Below are 16,818 nucleotides of genomic sequence, written 5' to 3'. Positions count from 1 at the left end.
AGAAATTTTTTTGATTTTTTTATCCAAAGTTCTATCATTTTCTACTTCTCCAAAAATCTAATTTTTCCTCAAGGTTGTTTAGGTTAAGGTAAATAGAACCTTACAGTTGAAGAATATTACAGGTTTCGAAGATCTATCATGGATTTTGACTATAGGTTTAAAGACTAGGGAATTCACGTCATTTTCTATTAATCTATCACAAAAAATTAAACTTAATGGGAATATCATTAATTTGAAAACATAGAGATACGAGTGAAAAAGTATCTATGGTTCCTACACACTTCCATGTCACAATCTTGAGGTCACTCCGGCACAACTCCTTACAAAAAAAAGTGGAACGGATGGATATGTTTCATGGTCTTTCGCTCATGATTTTCGAGCTCCAAGCATTGCTGACACTTTATGTCTTGGACAAGATTGAGACGGTTCTAGTAATTAACCTGAGTCTCGAAGGCATCCGAGCAAGATTTCTGCTGTAACTCTGCCATCTCAACATCTAGATTTTGAAAAACTCAGCCAAGATGATCAAATTTTCATCAATTAGGATTCAGTTTTGAAAAATGAATCTTTCACCCAATCTAACAGAATAATAACCATAATGGAGATTATGGAAACAACATCAAATAAAATTCATGTGGAATGTGATTAATGAAATGATAATCATCAAACAACTCGTACAAAACAAAGACAACCAATTCAGAACTTTATATACACTAAATCACTACTTGTCCATACATTAAAGGAAGACCTGATCCAAAACAATGGAATGAAATAACCATCCAAGGAAGCTACCCTTTATTAAACCATTATAAACAAAAAGAAATAATGGTTTTCTAATAACAAAGTCAGGTTGGGTTACTTCACTGATGCATGATTTGCAATTCACGAAAGTGGCACTCTGATCATCGATATTACGTAAGATGGAAATCTCTTTGAATGTTGATTATTGACACGTAATACCACCGAAGACACTATGTTCTACTCGATTGGCATTTCACATGTGGATTGTGCAGATTAAAGATTCATTCAATCGGCTAAGGATTAAGTACTATCACGATTAGCACCACAAATATCTGGAAGGTCGGAACTGATGGAAAACTTGAGCCATCTCTTTCTCTCAGCGTACTTGAGAAAAGGTTGCATAACAAGCCCAACCAATATAGTAACAACACTTACTAAAAAGATCTTAAGAGAACAAAGAGCTAGAACAGCACATATCAATATTGTTGGAAGTATACATATCAAAACGGCTCCAACTGTTCCCACGGGTATCTTATAAGGTCGTGAGGCAGCCGGGTACTTTATCCTTAATCGTATAAAAGAAATGAATTCCAATATCATACCAAAACAATATAAGAAGTTCTCTGCAGCTATAATCTCATCAAAGCTCAACCACGACAACAAAATCACACCCGAAGCAGAGAACAAGATCCCAATTAAAGGGGTTCCGTAACGGGATCTTTTACCAAAGAACGCGGGAAGCATACCACGTTCTGCCATCCCAAGAAGCATGAAAGAGTCGCTACTCATCTCGGCCACAAACATCCCCATATTCGACATGGCTGCAGCTCCTTGAACCCACCATGTCAACCATACCCCACCTATGATTTTAGCAACATCGGAAAAATACCCATCAGACCATGACTTGCGGTCGAGAGGAATAGCACCCGTGCCAATCAGAAGGGGGAAGAAATACCCGACAACAACCAAGATTAGAGCATAAAAGAGAGCCTTCGGGAGAGTTCTACCTGGGTTGTCAACCTCTCCTGCAAGAGTGCTAATTGAATCCCAATAGTTCAAATTCCAAAAGAGAGTGTTCAAGTACAAACCCCAGTTCACTTTGTGCAAGTTTACAACTAACCATCTCGAAGGCTTCAATTTGGGGATCGCTATGAGTCCCATAACCATGAAAGGAAGGACTGAGAACACCCCTAAAAAAATAGCCAACCAACCAACTATTGTTAAACCTCTATAGTTCATGTAAGTGAGAATCGCTGTCAAGACTAATACGGCTATCACCTTAGGAAAGCCACCACTTAGTATCGGAAACGTTGATGTCATATAGTCTAGAAACATAACAGGGTATAACGCATTATCGATAACCCCACTCAACCATTTCATCCAACCTTCTTGAAAACCCCAAAAGGGGCCAAAGGCCGCCGAGACCCATATCACATAACCTCCATTTTCTGGGAACATTGTACCCATTTCAGCAGTTATAAGGGCTTCTGGTACACTCCATATAAATGGGAAGACTAGAAAACCAAGAAGAGCTAGAAGGGGGCCAGCAGCACCAACACTGTCCTCTATGCCAAAAGGTCCTCCCGATACCTCGTAAAAGATTAGGAAAACAAGGGGTAGAACCGAAACCTTCTTGAAACTATGTGGCCTTGACGGAGCTCCCTCACCAAACTCCACAAATTCTACACTATTGTGTTCCCCCATTGGAACAGAAGTTTGTTTGTTCTCTGTGGTCCTCACTTCCTGTTTGCAAAATCAAATTCTAATTGCAATGAAAATGGTGTTCTCAAAAGAATAAATATATGTTTTGTTACTTAATTTGTACAAGTAAAATCAAATTCTAGTTACAACAAAAACTGGGTTTTTGTTAGATTGCAGAAACATTCACATGATAAAAGTTTTAAAAAGCAAAATGAAACCCGCATAACAAGAATAATTATTTGATTGATTAATTGTTATAGACCTCAAATTCTTCATGTAAGATCAAATTCTTACCATATTAAAGAATGGGGTTTTCTCATAGTGCATACAGATACAACAAAGACGGAATATGAACAAAAAAAAGAATTGTAAAAGAAAAAAAAAAAGAGGGTGCAATTTGTAAAAGTTGGGCAATATAGGGTTATTGCCCAACTCTATATGATGAAACAACTGCATTATTTCAAAGGAAATGGCGTGCTATAAGTAAAAGTTGGTGTGTCAATAGAATCTCTCTCAAAATAAATACCCAACTGACAGGAGTCTCATTAAGATTCATTTTACATGAATCTGTTTAGCATTCATCACAAGATTGGAATATTTCTCTGAATTAGAGATTAACCCATTAATCATGGAATATGATAAAAAACATTTCATTTCCTTCAACGTTTTAAATCTCAAGAACATGGTAGGATTTGTAAAGAGGTTGAAGATGATGCATTTTGAGAAGAAATCTTAAAACATCACTTGTCTACTTCCCCAATATTTTTTTATGAAATTTTCTCGAATTTATCTAATTTAATTGAATTGATTTAACCTTTGGTACGTAATTAGAATCCGAACTTCATTACAATGGTTAACAGTATAAATGAGTAGTAATCAACACATAGGCATAATCATCAGTCAACATAATTGAATTAATCAAATAATAAAAATTAAAAAATTAAAAAGCTTCACATATAAGAGAGTGAAGAAACATAACTTAATTAAATAAATATAATTTTAAACTAAAATATTGAAAAATAATCCTAATTAATTCAACATAAGTACGCAATAATTAACTTATAAAACAGTAAATTATGACATTCTCATTTGAGAATACTATTCATTTTTATTTCAAAAATGGTAAATCAACATTTTTGAATTAAAATATTTTACTTAAAATAGATAACAATTTTTTTTTTTTAAATTTTGAAAATGGTAATTTAATTAAAATGAATAACGCTTTGAAATGGGAATTTCACAACAAAAAAAAATCTAAACAGGTGATCTCAATCATATAGATTGAGATAATAGCAATGTAAGTTTCCTAGGGATACAATTTTTTGAAAATATCTAAAAATTCACTCATCTCAACCGTAGGTTTGAGACTTACATTTTCCTAAATAAAAGGATATTTTGTAACCGTAAACAACGTTTTAGACTGTTATCCAAAGTAACGATTGAGTTGGCGCAGGAAGAATACTTATGACTCTTAAAGATACATTAAAAGATAAGAGGACATTGCCTAGGGATGCGAACAGAAACGGATCCTTAGGAAACTTCTCTTAGTTACGATTTATCTCAGTCGTAAGTAACATCGTTTGAGATTCGAAAAATCGAAAAATAAAAATGTAAAAATATTATTTTTAAATCTTTGCAAGGTGAGTTTGATTACCTCTTTGTGATCTGACGAAGACGAAGATTGATCAACAGTTGGTGTTGGTGGATGATCTTGGGAAGAGTTTATGCCTTCTCCGATAAGTTTCGGATCCGATACGCTGTGGATACCTGACATCTTCTCTAGCGATACAGGTTTTTTTTTTAGAGAGAGATGTCGATATCGAACACAGGAAGTGAGAAAGAAACGAACGATAGAATTATTGTTAGACAATTATCACTATAAATTGCACAAGACTACTAGTTAAAATTACTAAACGAACCCTGTGGGAGGGACTCTTTTCTAAACCCCCTAAGTTTTTGCTATAACTAAATGGTCCAATTAGTAAACTTCTTCTTTCTTCAAGCACCACTAGTTTGGATAAAGGTTATTTCAACTTCTTTGTGTCTGCCCCTAAAAGACTCTTTCTACTATGCATGTGCGTTTGAACTACTCACTAGTTTAAGATTAACAGTTGGAGATTCTTTTGAGGTTCTGATTTCGGACTTAATAGATTTTTTTTTTTTTTTTAAGAGATGGATGAGAATATGTAAAAAATGGGGTGCCAAGCCCAAGACGGCCTCTCTCATTTTTCTTCTCTAGATTTCTAGTTTTTGTCTATAGGAATTTATATGAGCCTAACCGTAATAGTAAACAGCTAGTGAAATTGTGTGAAAGTGTTATAATGACGAAAGAATAAGTTCATCCAAACCCTTGTAATGTTTGAATAGTGTGTTTTAATATTTGATCCGGGTGTGATAAATTATTTAAAAAATTGAGATGTAATAAGTAACAGTTGGGGTGCCAATAGCAACTCTAACAAATGATGAAACATTCCATTTTTATTTTTTTATTATAAAAATTATGGATAGGGAAGTGTATCATATGTGCTAGTCAAGATTCTCACCAAGAAGGGATTAATGTCAAGGGTCCCATTATGTTGATTTGCTCCCAATCACTCAGAGAAAAAACGTATGTTATCGTCAAAAAAGACTCCCATTGATTTGCTCCCATTCTACTCTTTTCTCTCTCTTACCTTCCTCCACTCACGATGAAACCTGATGCTCCTTTTTAACGACGGTGGCCAAACCTCTATAATTTTCATCTAAAATCGTCATTTTCGGACGAGAAACTTTATCATTTTTTCATTCTCTTCTATTTATCCTCTCTATATCATTTTTGGTTTGAAACTCTTAGAAACAATAGAAATAAGTCAAGATATGGTTGACTATTCATCCAAATCATCCCCAACTAAAAAGAATTCCAAAATGAAATTCATAGGAATGCATTTATGTTTCTGCTTCACGAATACTATATTTTCTAGGCATTTCTAATAATATCAAGTGTTATGCTTATTTTGGCATTTGTAATTTCTAGAGTTTTGACCCCAATTAACGAAGGACTTGAGAAACTGGGTACAGAAGATGAAGATTTTGAGTGTTGGGTGGTGATTTTCGACTGTGGGAGGTGCAACAACGTTGGTGGTGGTGGTGAAGAAGATGAGGAAGAGATAAATCGGTGGGTACCTGTGTGAATTTGGGTGCCCCTGTTAAACTTAAAAGATCGGATTTAAAACATGTTCGCCCCTTTGAAAATGGACGCCCAAGCTAAACATTTGGGAGCCAGCCTTTAACACAAACCATAGAAGAAACAAAACATACTCAAATAAATGCAATTTTAACAAATATAGTGAAAATCAATTCTATCCTAGTTAATTAAATAAGATTCATCAAGTCCATTAAGGATTAGTTATTCCAGAGCACCATAAATATCTGGAAGGTCGGAACTGATGGAAAATCTGAGCCATCTCTTTCTCTTGGCATACTTGAGACAAGGTTGCATTACAAGCCCAACCACCAAAGTGACGATACTTACAAGAAAGATCTTGAGAGGACATAGAGCTAGAACTACAAAGATCGACATGGTTGGAAGTGTACACATCAAAATGGCTCCAATTGCTCCCAAGGGTATCTTGTAAGGCCGTGAGGCTGTCGAATACTTCATCCTTAGTCGAACAAAAGATCTGAGCTCCAATAGCATTCTGAACAATATGAGCAGTTCTCTGCAGCTACAATCTCATCAAAGCTCAACTACGAAGACAAAATCACACCTGAAGCAGAGAACAAGATACCAATTAGAGGGGTTCCATAAGAGATCTTTTACTAAAGAACGTGGGAAGCATACTGTGTTCTGCCATCCCAAGAAGCATGAAAGAGTTGCTACTCATCTTGGCCACAAACATCCCCATATTTGACACTGCCGCAACCCCTTGAACCCACCATGTCAACCATACCCCACCTATCATTTTGGCAATATCGGCAAAATACCCATCAGACCACGAATCGCCATTGAGAGGAATAGCTCCCGTGCCAATCAAAAGGGGGAAGAAATACCCAACAACAACAAAGATTAGATCATAAAAGAGAGTCTTTGGGAGAGTTCTACCCGGGTTGTCTACCTCTCCTACAAGAATGCTAATTGAATCCCAGTAGTTCAAATTCCAGAATAGAGTGTTCATGTACAAACCCCAGTTCACATTGTGCAAGTTCATCACTAACCATTCCATGAGTCCCATAACCACAAAAGGTAGGATTAAGAACACCCCTAGAAAAATAGCCATCCAGCCCACTATGGTTAAACCTCTGCAGTTCATGTAAGTGAGAATAGTTGTCAACACTAGCGCAGCTATCACCCTAGGAAAACCACTACTCAATGCCAGAAACGTTGATGTCAAATAGTCGAGAAACATAGTGCGGTATAAAGAATTATCGATAACCCAACTCAACCATTTCATCCAACCTACTTGAAAACCCCAATAAGGACCCAAAGCCGTCGAAACCCAAACCACGTAACCTCCATTTTCTGGGAACATGGTACCCATTTCTGCAGTTACAAGGGCTTCCGGGACACTTCATATAAATGGGAAGACTAGAAAACCAATAAGAACTAGAAGGGGACCAGCAGCACCAAAAGGTCCTGCCGATACCTCATAGAAGATAAGGAAAACAAGGGGTAGAATTGAAACTCTGTGGCCTCAGAGGAGACCCCTCCCCTAACTCCACATATTCTACACTATTGTGCTCCCCATTGGAACCGAAGTTTGTTTGTTCTCTGTGGTCCTAATGTTCTGTATGCGGAAAAAAAAACACAAAACAAATTCTCACTAAATTGAAAATGGGGTTCTCAAATGACTACTAGTATGTTCTGATTCTTAACTAATGCAAGAGAAGACAAATTCTAACTATAACAAAAATTGATTTTTATTAGATTGCAGAAACATGGACATAACAAAAGTTTTAAAAGCATAATAAAAACCTCTGAACAAGAAGATTAAACCTCGATTTCTTCATGTAAAATTATATTCTCACCATATTTAGAGACTTTGTTTCTCTCGGATTGCACATTGATACATGGATACGTCAAAGAAGGAATATGAACTAAAAGCTACAAAAAAAAAAAAAAAGAGGGTGCAGTTTCCAATCAGGTGAAAAATGAGCGAGCAAATGAACTGAGAAAAACTCTTTTTTTTTTTTTTCAAAATCAAATTATCACTGTAAGGAAAAGGATGTTCTCAGTTCATGCAAGATCAATTCCCACCATGCTGATCAATGGGTTTTGCACAAAGAAGAAATCAGAAAATCTCTCCTTTATAATTAATAATATTACTATTTTTTAAATAAAGCAATGACAACAAATACATTAAAACATATTAAAATAGAAATCCAAATAGTTAAAACAAAATATAAAAGAGCAAAATAAATTTTGGTTACAACCCAACTCATCTTAATTCTGTTAGGATCATTGGGTTAAGACTTAAACTTTCTGTAAGGCCTAGGTATTTTTGGAGTTTTGGGTCCTAACATTTGGTATCAAAGCCAACCCCACATCTAAGGTTTGAGTCATGGGGAGGTGGTTCTAGGAAAAAAAAAAATGGGACTCCTTGCATAGTATGGGATATGGAAGGGGCCCGCCATAATATGCCATTGTGATTATTTTAAGAGGCTCACCATAAAGTGGGCCAACAAGGGCATCGGCCTTGAAGTGTGGGGGCATGTTAGGATCCTTGAGTTAAGACTTAATTTTTCCACTCCACTAATACCTAGGTACTTTTTGGCATTGAGTTGAATCTTAACAAAGAGTAATGGTGTCAATGGGTTGGTTCTTAAGGAACTTAAAACCATAACCATTATATTTAGTTTTGTTCTAGTTATTATTAGTTTTGGATTCGGTTCCAAAATAAATTAAATCGAAACTGGAACCGCCAAAGATCACGGGTACCTATCGGTTCTGATTCTCAAGAATCAAATGAGAAAAAAAGTAATTCAAATCATTATATATCTTTTTTTCCTTTAAAAAAATTAACATATTATCAACAAAATTTTAACTTGATTATAATTTTTCATACTAAAGATACTAATTAATGATTTTTTTTTTAAAGTAAAAATTGTATCTTAGAAGAAAACTCATTTTAAGCTCCAATTGATAATTTATATGAAAAATTAAATAATTTTATATAACATGCATTTATTTTATAACATGAAAAGAAATGATAAAATAAATCGATTCTAAAAACCCATTGGATAGAACCTAATTGTCCTAATTCCTATCGATTCGATTCCATTTTAGACCCAACTCTAATAAGTTCCAATAAAAAGAAAATTGGAACTGGAGTTTTTTATTTTGATTAAATGGGTACTGATTGACATCCCTAACAAAGAGTCATGCTCAAGTGACATTAAAATTGACATCTTTTCACACATTGTTGATGTGGAGGTTTGCACATAACCATAGATGCTTTTTCACTCATTTCTCAATGAAAAAGTATCTATGATTCCATACACATCCACCTCGGCAATATGTGAAATGATATGTCAATTTTAATCATGGAATATGATAAAAAACATTTCATTTCCTTCAACGTTTTAAATCTCAAGAACATGGTAGGATTTGTAAAGAGGTTGAAGATGATGCATTTTGAGAAGAAATCTTAAAACATCACTTGTCTACTTCCCCAATATTTTTTTATGAAATTTTCTCGAATTTATCTAATTTAATTGAATTGATTTAACCTTTGGTACGTAATTAGAATCCAAACTTCGTTACAATGGTTAACAGTATAAATGAGTAGTAATCAACACATAGGCATAATCATCAGTCAACATAATTGAATTAATCAAATAATAAAAATTAAAAAATTAAAAAGCTTCACATATAAGAGAGTGAAGAAACATAACTTAATTAAATAAATATAATTTTAAACTAAAATATTGAAAAATAATCCTAATTAATTCAACATAAGTACGCAATAATTAACTTATAAAACAGTAAATTATGACATTCTCATTTGAGAATACTATTCATTTTTATTTCAAAAATGGTAAATCAACATTTTTGAATTAAAATATTTTACTTAAAATAGATAACAATTTTTTTTTTTTAAATTTTGAAAATGGTAATTTAATTAAAATGAATAACGCTTTGAAATGGGAATTTCACAACAAAAAAAAATCTAAACAGGTGATCTCAATCATATAGATTGAGATAATAGCAATGTAAGTTTCCTAGGGATACAATTTTTTGAAAATATCTAAAAATTCACTCATCTCAACCGTAGGTTTGAGACTTACATTTTCCTAAATAAAAGGATATTTTGTAACCGTAAACAACGTTTTAGACTGTTATCCAAAGTAACGATTGAGTTGGCGCAGGAAGAATACTTATGACTCTTAAAGATACATTAAAAGATAAGAGGACATTGCCTAGGGATGCGAACAGAAACGGATCCTTAGGAAACTTCTCTTAGTTACGATTTATCTCAGTCGTAAGTAACATCGTTTGAGATTCGAAAAATCGAAAAATAAAAATGTAAAAATATTATTTTTAAATCTTTGCAAGGTGAGTTTGATTACCTCTTTGTGATCTGACGAAGACGAAGATTGATCAACAGTTGGTGTTGGTGGATGATCTTGGGAAGAGTTTATGCCTTCTCCGATAAGTTTCGGATCCGATACGCTGTGGATACCTGACATCTTCTCTAGCGATACAGGTTTTTTTTTTAGAGAGAGATGTCGATATCGAACACAGGAAGTGAGAAAGAAACGAACGATAGAATTATTGTTAGACAATTATCACTATAAATTGCACAAGACTACTAGTTAAAATTACTAAACGAACCCTGTGGGAGGGACTCTTTTCTAAACCCCTAAGTTTTTGCTATAACTAAATGGTCCAATTAGTAAACTTCTTCTTTCTTCAAGCACCACTAGTTTGGATAAAGGTTATTTCAACTTCTTTGTGTCTGCCCCTAAAAGACTCTTTCTACTATGCATGTGCGTTTGAACTACTCACTAGTTTAAGATTAACAGTTGGAGATTCTTTTGGATTTCCTTCTTTTGAGGTTCTGATTTCGGACTTAATAGATTTTTTTTTTTTTTTAAGAGATGGATGAGAATATGTAAAAAATGGGGTGCCAAGCCCAAGACGGCCTCTCTCATTTTTCTTCTCTAGATTTCTAGTTTTTGTCTATAGGAATTTATATGAGCCTAACCGTAATAGTAAACAGCTAGTGAAATTGTGTGAAAGTGTTATAATGACGAAAGAATAAGTTCATCCAAACCCTTGTAATGTTTGAATAGTGTGTTTTAATATTTGATCCGGGTGTGATAAATTATTTAAAAAATTGAGATGTAATAAGTAACAGTTGGGGTGCCAATAGCAACTCTAACAAATGATGAAACATTCCATTTTTATTTTTTTATTATAAAAATTATGGATAGGGAAGTGTATCATATGTGCTAGTCAAGATTCTCACCAAGAAGGGATTAATGTCAAGGGTCCCATTATGTTGATTTGCTCCCAATCACTCAGAGAAAAACGTATGTTATCGTCAAAAAAGACTCCCATTGATTTGCTCCCATTCTACTCTTTTCTCTCTCTTACCTTCCTCCACTCACGATGAAACCTGATGCTCCTTTTTAACGACGGTGGCCAAACCTCTATAATTTCCATCTAAAATCGTCATTTTCGGACGAGAAACTTTATCATTTTTTCATTCTCTTCTATTTATCCTCTCTATATCATTTTTGGTTTGAAACTCTTAGAAACAATAGAAATAAGTCAAGATATGGTTGACTATTCATCCAAATCATCCCCAACTAAAAAGAATTCCAAAATGAAATTCATAGGAATGCATTTATGTTTCTGCTTCACGAATACTATATTTTCTAGGCATTTCTAATAATATCAAGTGTTATGCTTATTTTGGCATTTGTAATTTCTAGAGTTTTGACCCCAATTAACGAAGGACTTGAGAAACTGGGTACAGAAGATGAAGATTTTGAGTGTTGGGTGGTGGTTTTCGACTGTGGGAGGTGCAACAACGTTGGTGGTGGTGGTGAAGAAGATGAGGAAGAGATAAATCGGTGGGTACCTGTGTGAATTTGGGTGCCCCTGTTAAACTTAAAAGATCGGATTTAAAACATGTTCGCCCCTTTGAAAATGGACGCCCAAGCTAAACATTTGGGAGCCAGCCTTTAACACAAACCATAGAAGAAACAAAACATACTCAAATAAATGCAATTTTAACAAATATAGTGAAAATCAATTCTATCCTAGTTAATTAAATAAGATTCATCAAGTCCATTAAGGATTAGTTATTCCAGAGCACCATAAATATCTGGAAGGTCGGAACTGATGGAAAATCTGAGCCATCTCTTTCTCTCGGCATACTTGAGACAAGGTTGCATTACAAGCCCAACCACCAAAGTGAAGATACTTACAAGAAAGATCTTGAGAGGACATAGAGCTAGAACTACAAAGATCGATATGGTTGGAAGTGTACACATCAAAATGGCTCCAATTGCTCCCAAGGGTATCTTGTAAGGCTGTGAGGCTGTCGAATACTTCATCCTTAGTCGAACAAAAGATCTGAGCTCCAATAGCATTCTGAACAATATGAGAAGTTCTCTGCAGCTACAATCTCATCAAAGCTCAACCACGAAGACAAAATCACACCCGAAGCAGAGAACAAGATACCAATTAGAGGGGTTCCATAAGAGATCTTTTACTAAAGAACGTGGGAAGCATACTGTGTTCTGCCATCCCAAGAAGCATGAAAGAGTTGCTACTCATCTTGGCCACAAACATCCCCATATTTGACACTGCCGCAACCCCTTGAACCCACCATGTCAACCATACCCCACCTATCATTTTGGCAATATCGGCAAAATACCCATCAGACCACGAATCGCCATTGAGAGGAATAGCTCCCGTGCCAATCAAAAGGGGGAAGAAATACCCAACAACAACAAAGATTAGAGCATAAAAGAGAGTCTTTGGGAGAGTTCTACCCGGGTTGTCTACCTCTCCTACAAGAATGCTAATTGAATCCCAGTAGTTCAAATTCCAGAATAGAGTGTTCATGTACAAACCCCAGTTCACATTGTGCAAGTTCACCACTAACCATTCCATGAGTCCCATAACCACAAAAGGTAGGATTAAGAACACCCCTAGAAAAATAGCCATCCAGCCCACTATGGTTAAACCTCTGCAGTTCATGTAAGTGAGAATAGTTGTCAACACTAGCGCAGCTATCACCCTAGGAAAACCACTACTCAATGCCAGAAACGTTGATGTCAAATAGTCGAGAAACATAGTGCGGTATAAAGCATTATCGATAACCCAACTCAACCATTTCATCCAACCTACTTGAAAACCCCAATAAGGACCCAAAGCCGTCGAAACCCAAACCACGTAACCTCCATTTTCTGGGAACATGGTACCCATTTCTGCAGTTACAAGGGCTTCCAGGACACTTCATATAAATGGGAAGACTAGAAAACCAATAAGAACTAGAAGGGGACCAGCAGCACCAACACTGTCCTCTACACCAAAAGGTCCTGCCGATACCTCATAGAAGATAAGGAAAATGTTGGTTATGTCTTCTATTCTTGTATGTGGAGGGGTTGTTGTGGATTCAACCCGGATCTTTTGAGATCCGTTAACGACCCGCATGACCCGTTTAATTCGCCCCGGGCAAAATATGGGGCCCATTTGGTTTGGTTTTGGATCCGACCCATTTAATCTCTTTGTAACCCTAAGTATATAAAGGGTAAGAGATAAAACCCTAAAGGGTGTGTGAAAGATACGAGAGACAAAGAGAAATTGTAACTGCGTTCTTCTTTGGTTGATATAGTGAAATCGCCGTTTTCGCCCGTGGACGTAGGTCGATTCTTTGACCGAACCACGTATATTTTGTGTCGTGTGAGATTCTTGTGTTCTTGCTTGATTTATACTTCGGATCATAGGGTTAAGTCTAACAGAAAACAAGGGGTAGAATTGAAACTCTGTGGCCTCAGAGGAGATCCTTCCCCTAACTCCACATATTCTACACTATTGTGCTCCCCCATTGGAACCGAAGTTTGTTTGTTCTCTGTGGTCCTAATGTTCTGTATGCAGAAAAAAAAAAACACAAAACAAATTCTCACTAAAATGAAAATGGGGTTCTCAAATGACTACTAGTATGTTCTGATTCTTAACTAATGCAAGAGAAAACAAATTCTAATCATAACAAAAATTGATTTTTATTAGATTGCAGAAACATGGACATAACAAAAGTTTTAAAAAGCATAATAAAAACCTCTGAACAAGAAGATTAAACCTCGATTTCTTCATGTAAAATTATATTCTCACCATATTTAGAGACTGGGTTTCTCTCGGATTGCACATTGATACATGGATACATCAAAGAAGGAATATGAACTAAAAGCTACAAAAAAAAAGAGGGTGCAGTTTCCAATCAGGTGAAAAATGAGCGAGCAAATGAACTGAGAAAAACTCTTTTTTTTTTTTTCAAAATCAAATTATCACTATAAGGAAAAGGGTGTTCTCAGTTCATGCAAGATCAATTCCCACCATGCTGAGCAATGGGTTTTGCACAAATAAGAAATCAGAGAATCTCTCCTTTATAATTAATAATATTACTATTTTTTAAATAAGGCAATGACAACAAATACATTAAAACATATTAAAATAGAAATCCAAATAGTTAAAACAAAATATAAAAGAGCAAACTAAATTTTGGTTACAACCCAACTCATCTTAATTCTGTTAGGATCATTGGGTTAAGACTTAAACTTTCTGTAATGCCTAGGTATTTTTGGAGTATTGGGTCCTAACATTTGGTATCAAAGCCAACCCCACATCCAAGGTTTGAGTCATGGGGAGGTGGTTCTAGGAAAAAAAAAATGGGACTCCTTGCATAGTATGGGATATGGAAGGGGCCCGCCATAATATGCCATTGTGATTATTTTAAGAGGCTCACCATAAAGTGGACATATAAGGGATCGGCCTTGAAGTGTGGGGGCATGTTAGGATCCTTGAGTTAAGACTTAATTTTTCCACTCCACTAATACCTAGGTACTTTTTGAGCATTGAGTCGAGTCTTAACAAAGAGTAATGATGTCAATGGGTTGGTTCTTAAGGAACTTAGAACCATAACCATTATATTTAATTTTGTTCTAGTTATTATTAGTTTCGGATTCGGTTCCAAAATAAATTAAATCGAAACTGGAACCGCCAAAGATCATGGGTACCTATCGGTTCTGATTCTCAAGAATCGAATGAGAAAAAAAGTAATTCAAATCATTATATATCTTTTTTTCCTTTAAAAAAATTAACATATTATCAATAAAATTTTAACTTGATTATAATTTTTCATACTAAAGATACAAATTAATGATTTTTTTTTTTTAAAGTAAAAAATGTATCTTAGAAGAAAACTCATTTTAAACTCCAATTGATAATTTATATGAAAAACTAAATAATTTTATATAACATGCATTTATTTTATAATATGAAAAGAAATGATAAAATAAATCGATTCTAAATACCCATTGGATAGAACCTAATTGTCTTGATTCCTATCGATTCGATTCCATTTTAGACCCAACTCTAATAAGTTCCAATAAAAAGAAAATTGGAACTGGAGTTTTTGATTCTGATTAAATGGGTACTGATTGACACCCCTAACAAAGAGTCATGCTCAAGTGACATTAAAATTGACATCTTTTCACACATTGTTGATGTGGAGGTTTGCACGTAACATAGATGCTTTTTCACTCATTTCTCAATGAAAAAGCATCTATGATTCCATAAACATCCACCTCGGCAATGTGTGAAATGATATGTCAATTTTAATGCCACTTCAGCATTTTTCCTAAATAAATTTGAGTCTTAGTCAAGTAACATTGAAATCAACACCATTTCACACATTGGTATGCGGAGAACCATAAATGCTTCTCACTCACATCTCTATGAAAAGCATCTATGGTTCCATACACATCCACTTCAGCAATGTGCGAGAGACAATGTCCATTTCAATCTTACTTTAGCATTTTTCAATAAATTTTACAATTTTACCGGCAAATCAAAATTTCACCTTTAAATCATCTTACATTGACATTCGGTAAGGCTAATGAACCTAATATCACCAATTTCACTGGTTAATTACTAAAATACCCCAACCCACCAAAAAAGAAAAATTATTTTACCCTCTTCGACATCTGACGAGGATGATTGAACATAAGGAGGAAGAAGCGGTGAATAATGATCAACAGTTGGTTTTGGTGGATGATATTGGGAGGAACTTGTGTCCTCTCCGATACGCTGTGGATACCCAACATCTTCTATAGGGTTTTACGAGCTTCACAGACAAATACGAGATATCTCCAGTAGAGAAACCAAAGAAACAAAAAATAATTTCAATTCTGAAATAACTGTTAAAGAGAACACATAATTTTGTTTAATAGGAATTATATATAAAAAAAAATTACTAATTAGTAAAATTAATAAATAAAGAAATAATTTTGTTTAAGAGGATGGAGGACTGACGAATCACAGTAACAGTGTTCCCAATTTTAGTTTTATTAGGATATAATTATACATAATTATTAACTTAATTTTAAATTAGAATAAAAGGTTATAAATTTGCCATGAATATTTGTCGTACTTCTTGTAAAATAGCTCACATCATGCCACGTGTGATACTCAAATTGGCACCTGGCAGTGTTCTTATAAGGATTGGATCGAACTCAAAACCAATCCAAACTTCTATCATGGATCTCAATATTCGAACCCAGATAAAACAAGATCACATCGATTATCTAAATCCTTATTTTCTTGGTTACAATTCTCTTTGGTTAAAAGATTCTCTCTGATCTTCTTTGTGGCGATACAATGTTCTCAATCCTTATTTCCTTGGTTGCTACACGATTCTCTCTGATCTTATTTGTCGCAAACAAGTGATAGATACCTCTCTTTGTCCATGTCTGTATTTCTTTATTTGTCTCTCCATCTGTTTCTTTTATAATTTCTACTACTTTTTTAACTTGGAAAAATTTTACAATGTTCTCAATCCTTATTTTCTTGGTTGCGACACTATTCTCTGTGTCCATGTCTGTATTTCTCTATTTGTCTCTCCATCTTTTTCTTTTATAATTTATTCTACTTTATTAACTTAGAAAAAAAATTTGATGCACAAAATCAAGTACATGCTCATCGGGTTTTCTCCCCTCATATCGTTTTCAGTCTTACCATAATTGTTTCTTTGGATGTGGAAATAAAACCTATTCTTTTCGCTTAGAATTAAAATTTTATGAAAACTGAAGATTAGTACTTTATTGGATGGGTTACACAGGTCAGATGGGTGACCCTATTTAGGGAATCTGTTGTATTTGAATTTT

At 34.7% G+C, this 16,818-nt stretch overlaps 2 protein-coding genes and 1 pseudogene across 3 annotated transcripts; all 3 read right to left on the bottom strand.

The window, feature by feature from the left end:
- Positions 1 to 619: 619 nt before the first annotated feature.
- Positions 620 to 4,738, bottom strand: LOC147408381 (putative polyamine transporter At1g31830). The gene is made up of 2 exons (XM_086437361.1): positions 4,097 to 4,738; positions 620 to 2,484 (listed from the first exon to the last, which is right to left on the bottom strand). The coding sequence occupies exons 1-2, from the start codon at positions 4,214 to 4,216 to the stop codon at positions 1,042 to 1,044; spliced, it is 1,563 nt and encodes a 520-aa protein (XP_086293487.1). The 5' UTR covers positions 4,217 to 4,738; the 3' UTR covers positions 620 to 1,041.
- A 984-nt stretch (positions 4,739 to 5,722) lies between these two features.
- On the bottom strand, positions 5,723 to 8,954 carry LOC147408380 (putative polyamine transporter At1g31830). The gene is made up of 2 exons (XM_086437359.1): positions 6,263 to 8,954; positions 5,723 to 6,188 (listed from the first exon to the last, which is right to left on the bottom strand). Exons 1-2 carry the CDS (start codon positions 6,957 to 6,959, stop codon positions 6,169 to 6,171), a joined length of 717 nt encoding a protein of 238 aa, XP_086293485.1. The 5' UTR covers positions 6,960 to 8,954; the 3' UTR covers positions 5,723 to 6,168.
- A 2,671-nt stretch (positions 8,955 to 11,625) lies between these two features.
- On the bottom strand, positions 11,626 to 15,920 carry LOC147408379 (putative polyamine transporter At1g31830 pseudogene; annotated as a pseudogene). Its single transcript, XR_015177085.1, has 2 exons — positions 15,628 to 15,920; positions 11,626 to 13,524 (listed from the first exon to the last, which is right to left on the bottom strand). The product of XR_015177085.1 is annotated as a putative polyamine transporter At1g31830 pseudogene (transcript).
- Positions 15,921 to 16,818: the final 898 nt, after the last annotated feature.

Source organism: Akebia trifoliata, chromosome 3 (assembly GCF_017979445.1).
Source record: "Akebia trifoliata isolate Shusen 1 chromosome 3, ASM1797944v1, whole genome shotgun sequence".
In the NCBI taxonomy this organism is placed as follows: Eukaryota; Viridiplantae; Streptophyta; class Magnoliopsida; order Ranunculales; family Lardizabalaceae; genus Akebia; species Akebia trifoliata.
The sequence above is the reverse complement of the archived record's forward strand: the minus strand, read 5'-3'. Positions and strand labels throughout refer to the sequence as shown.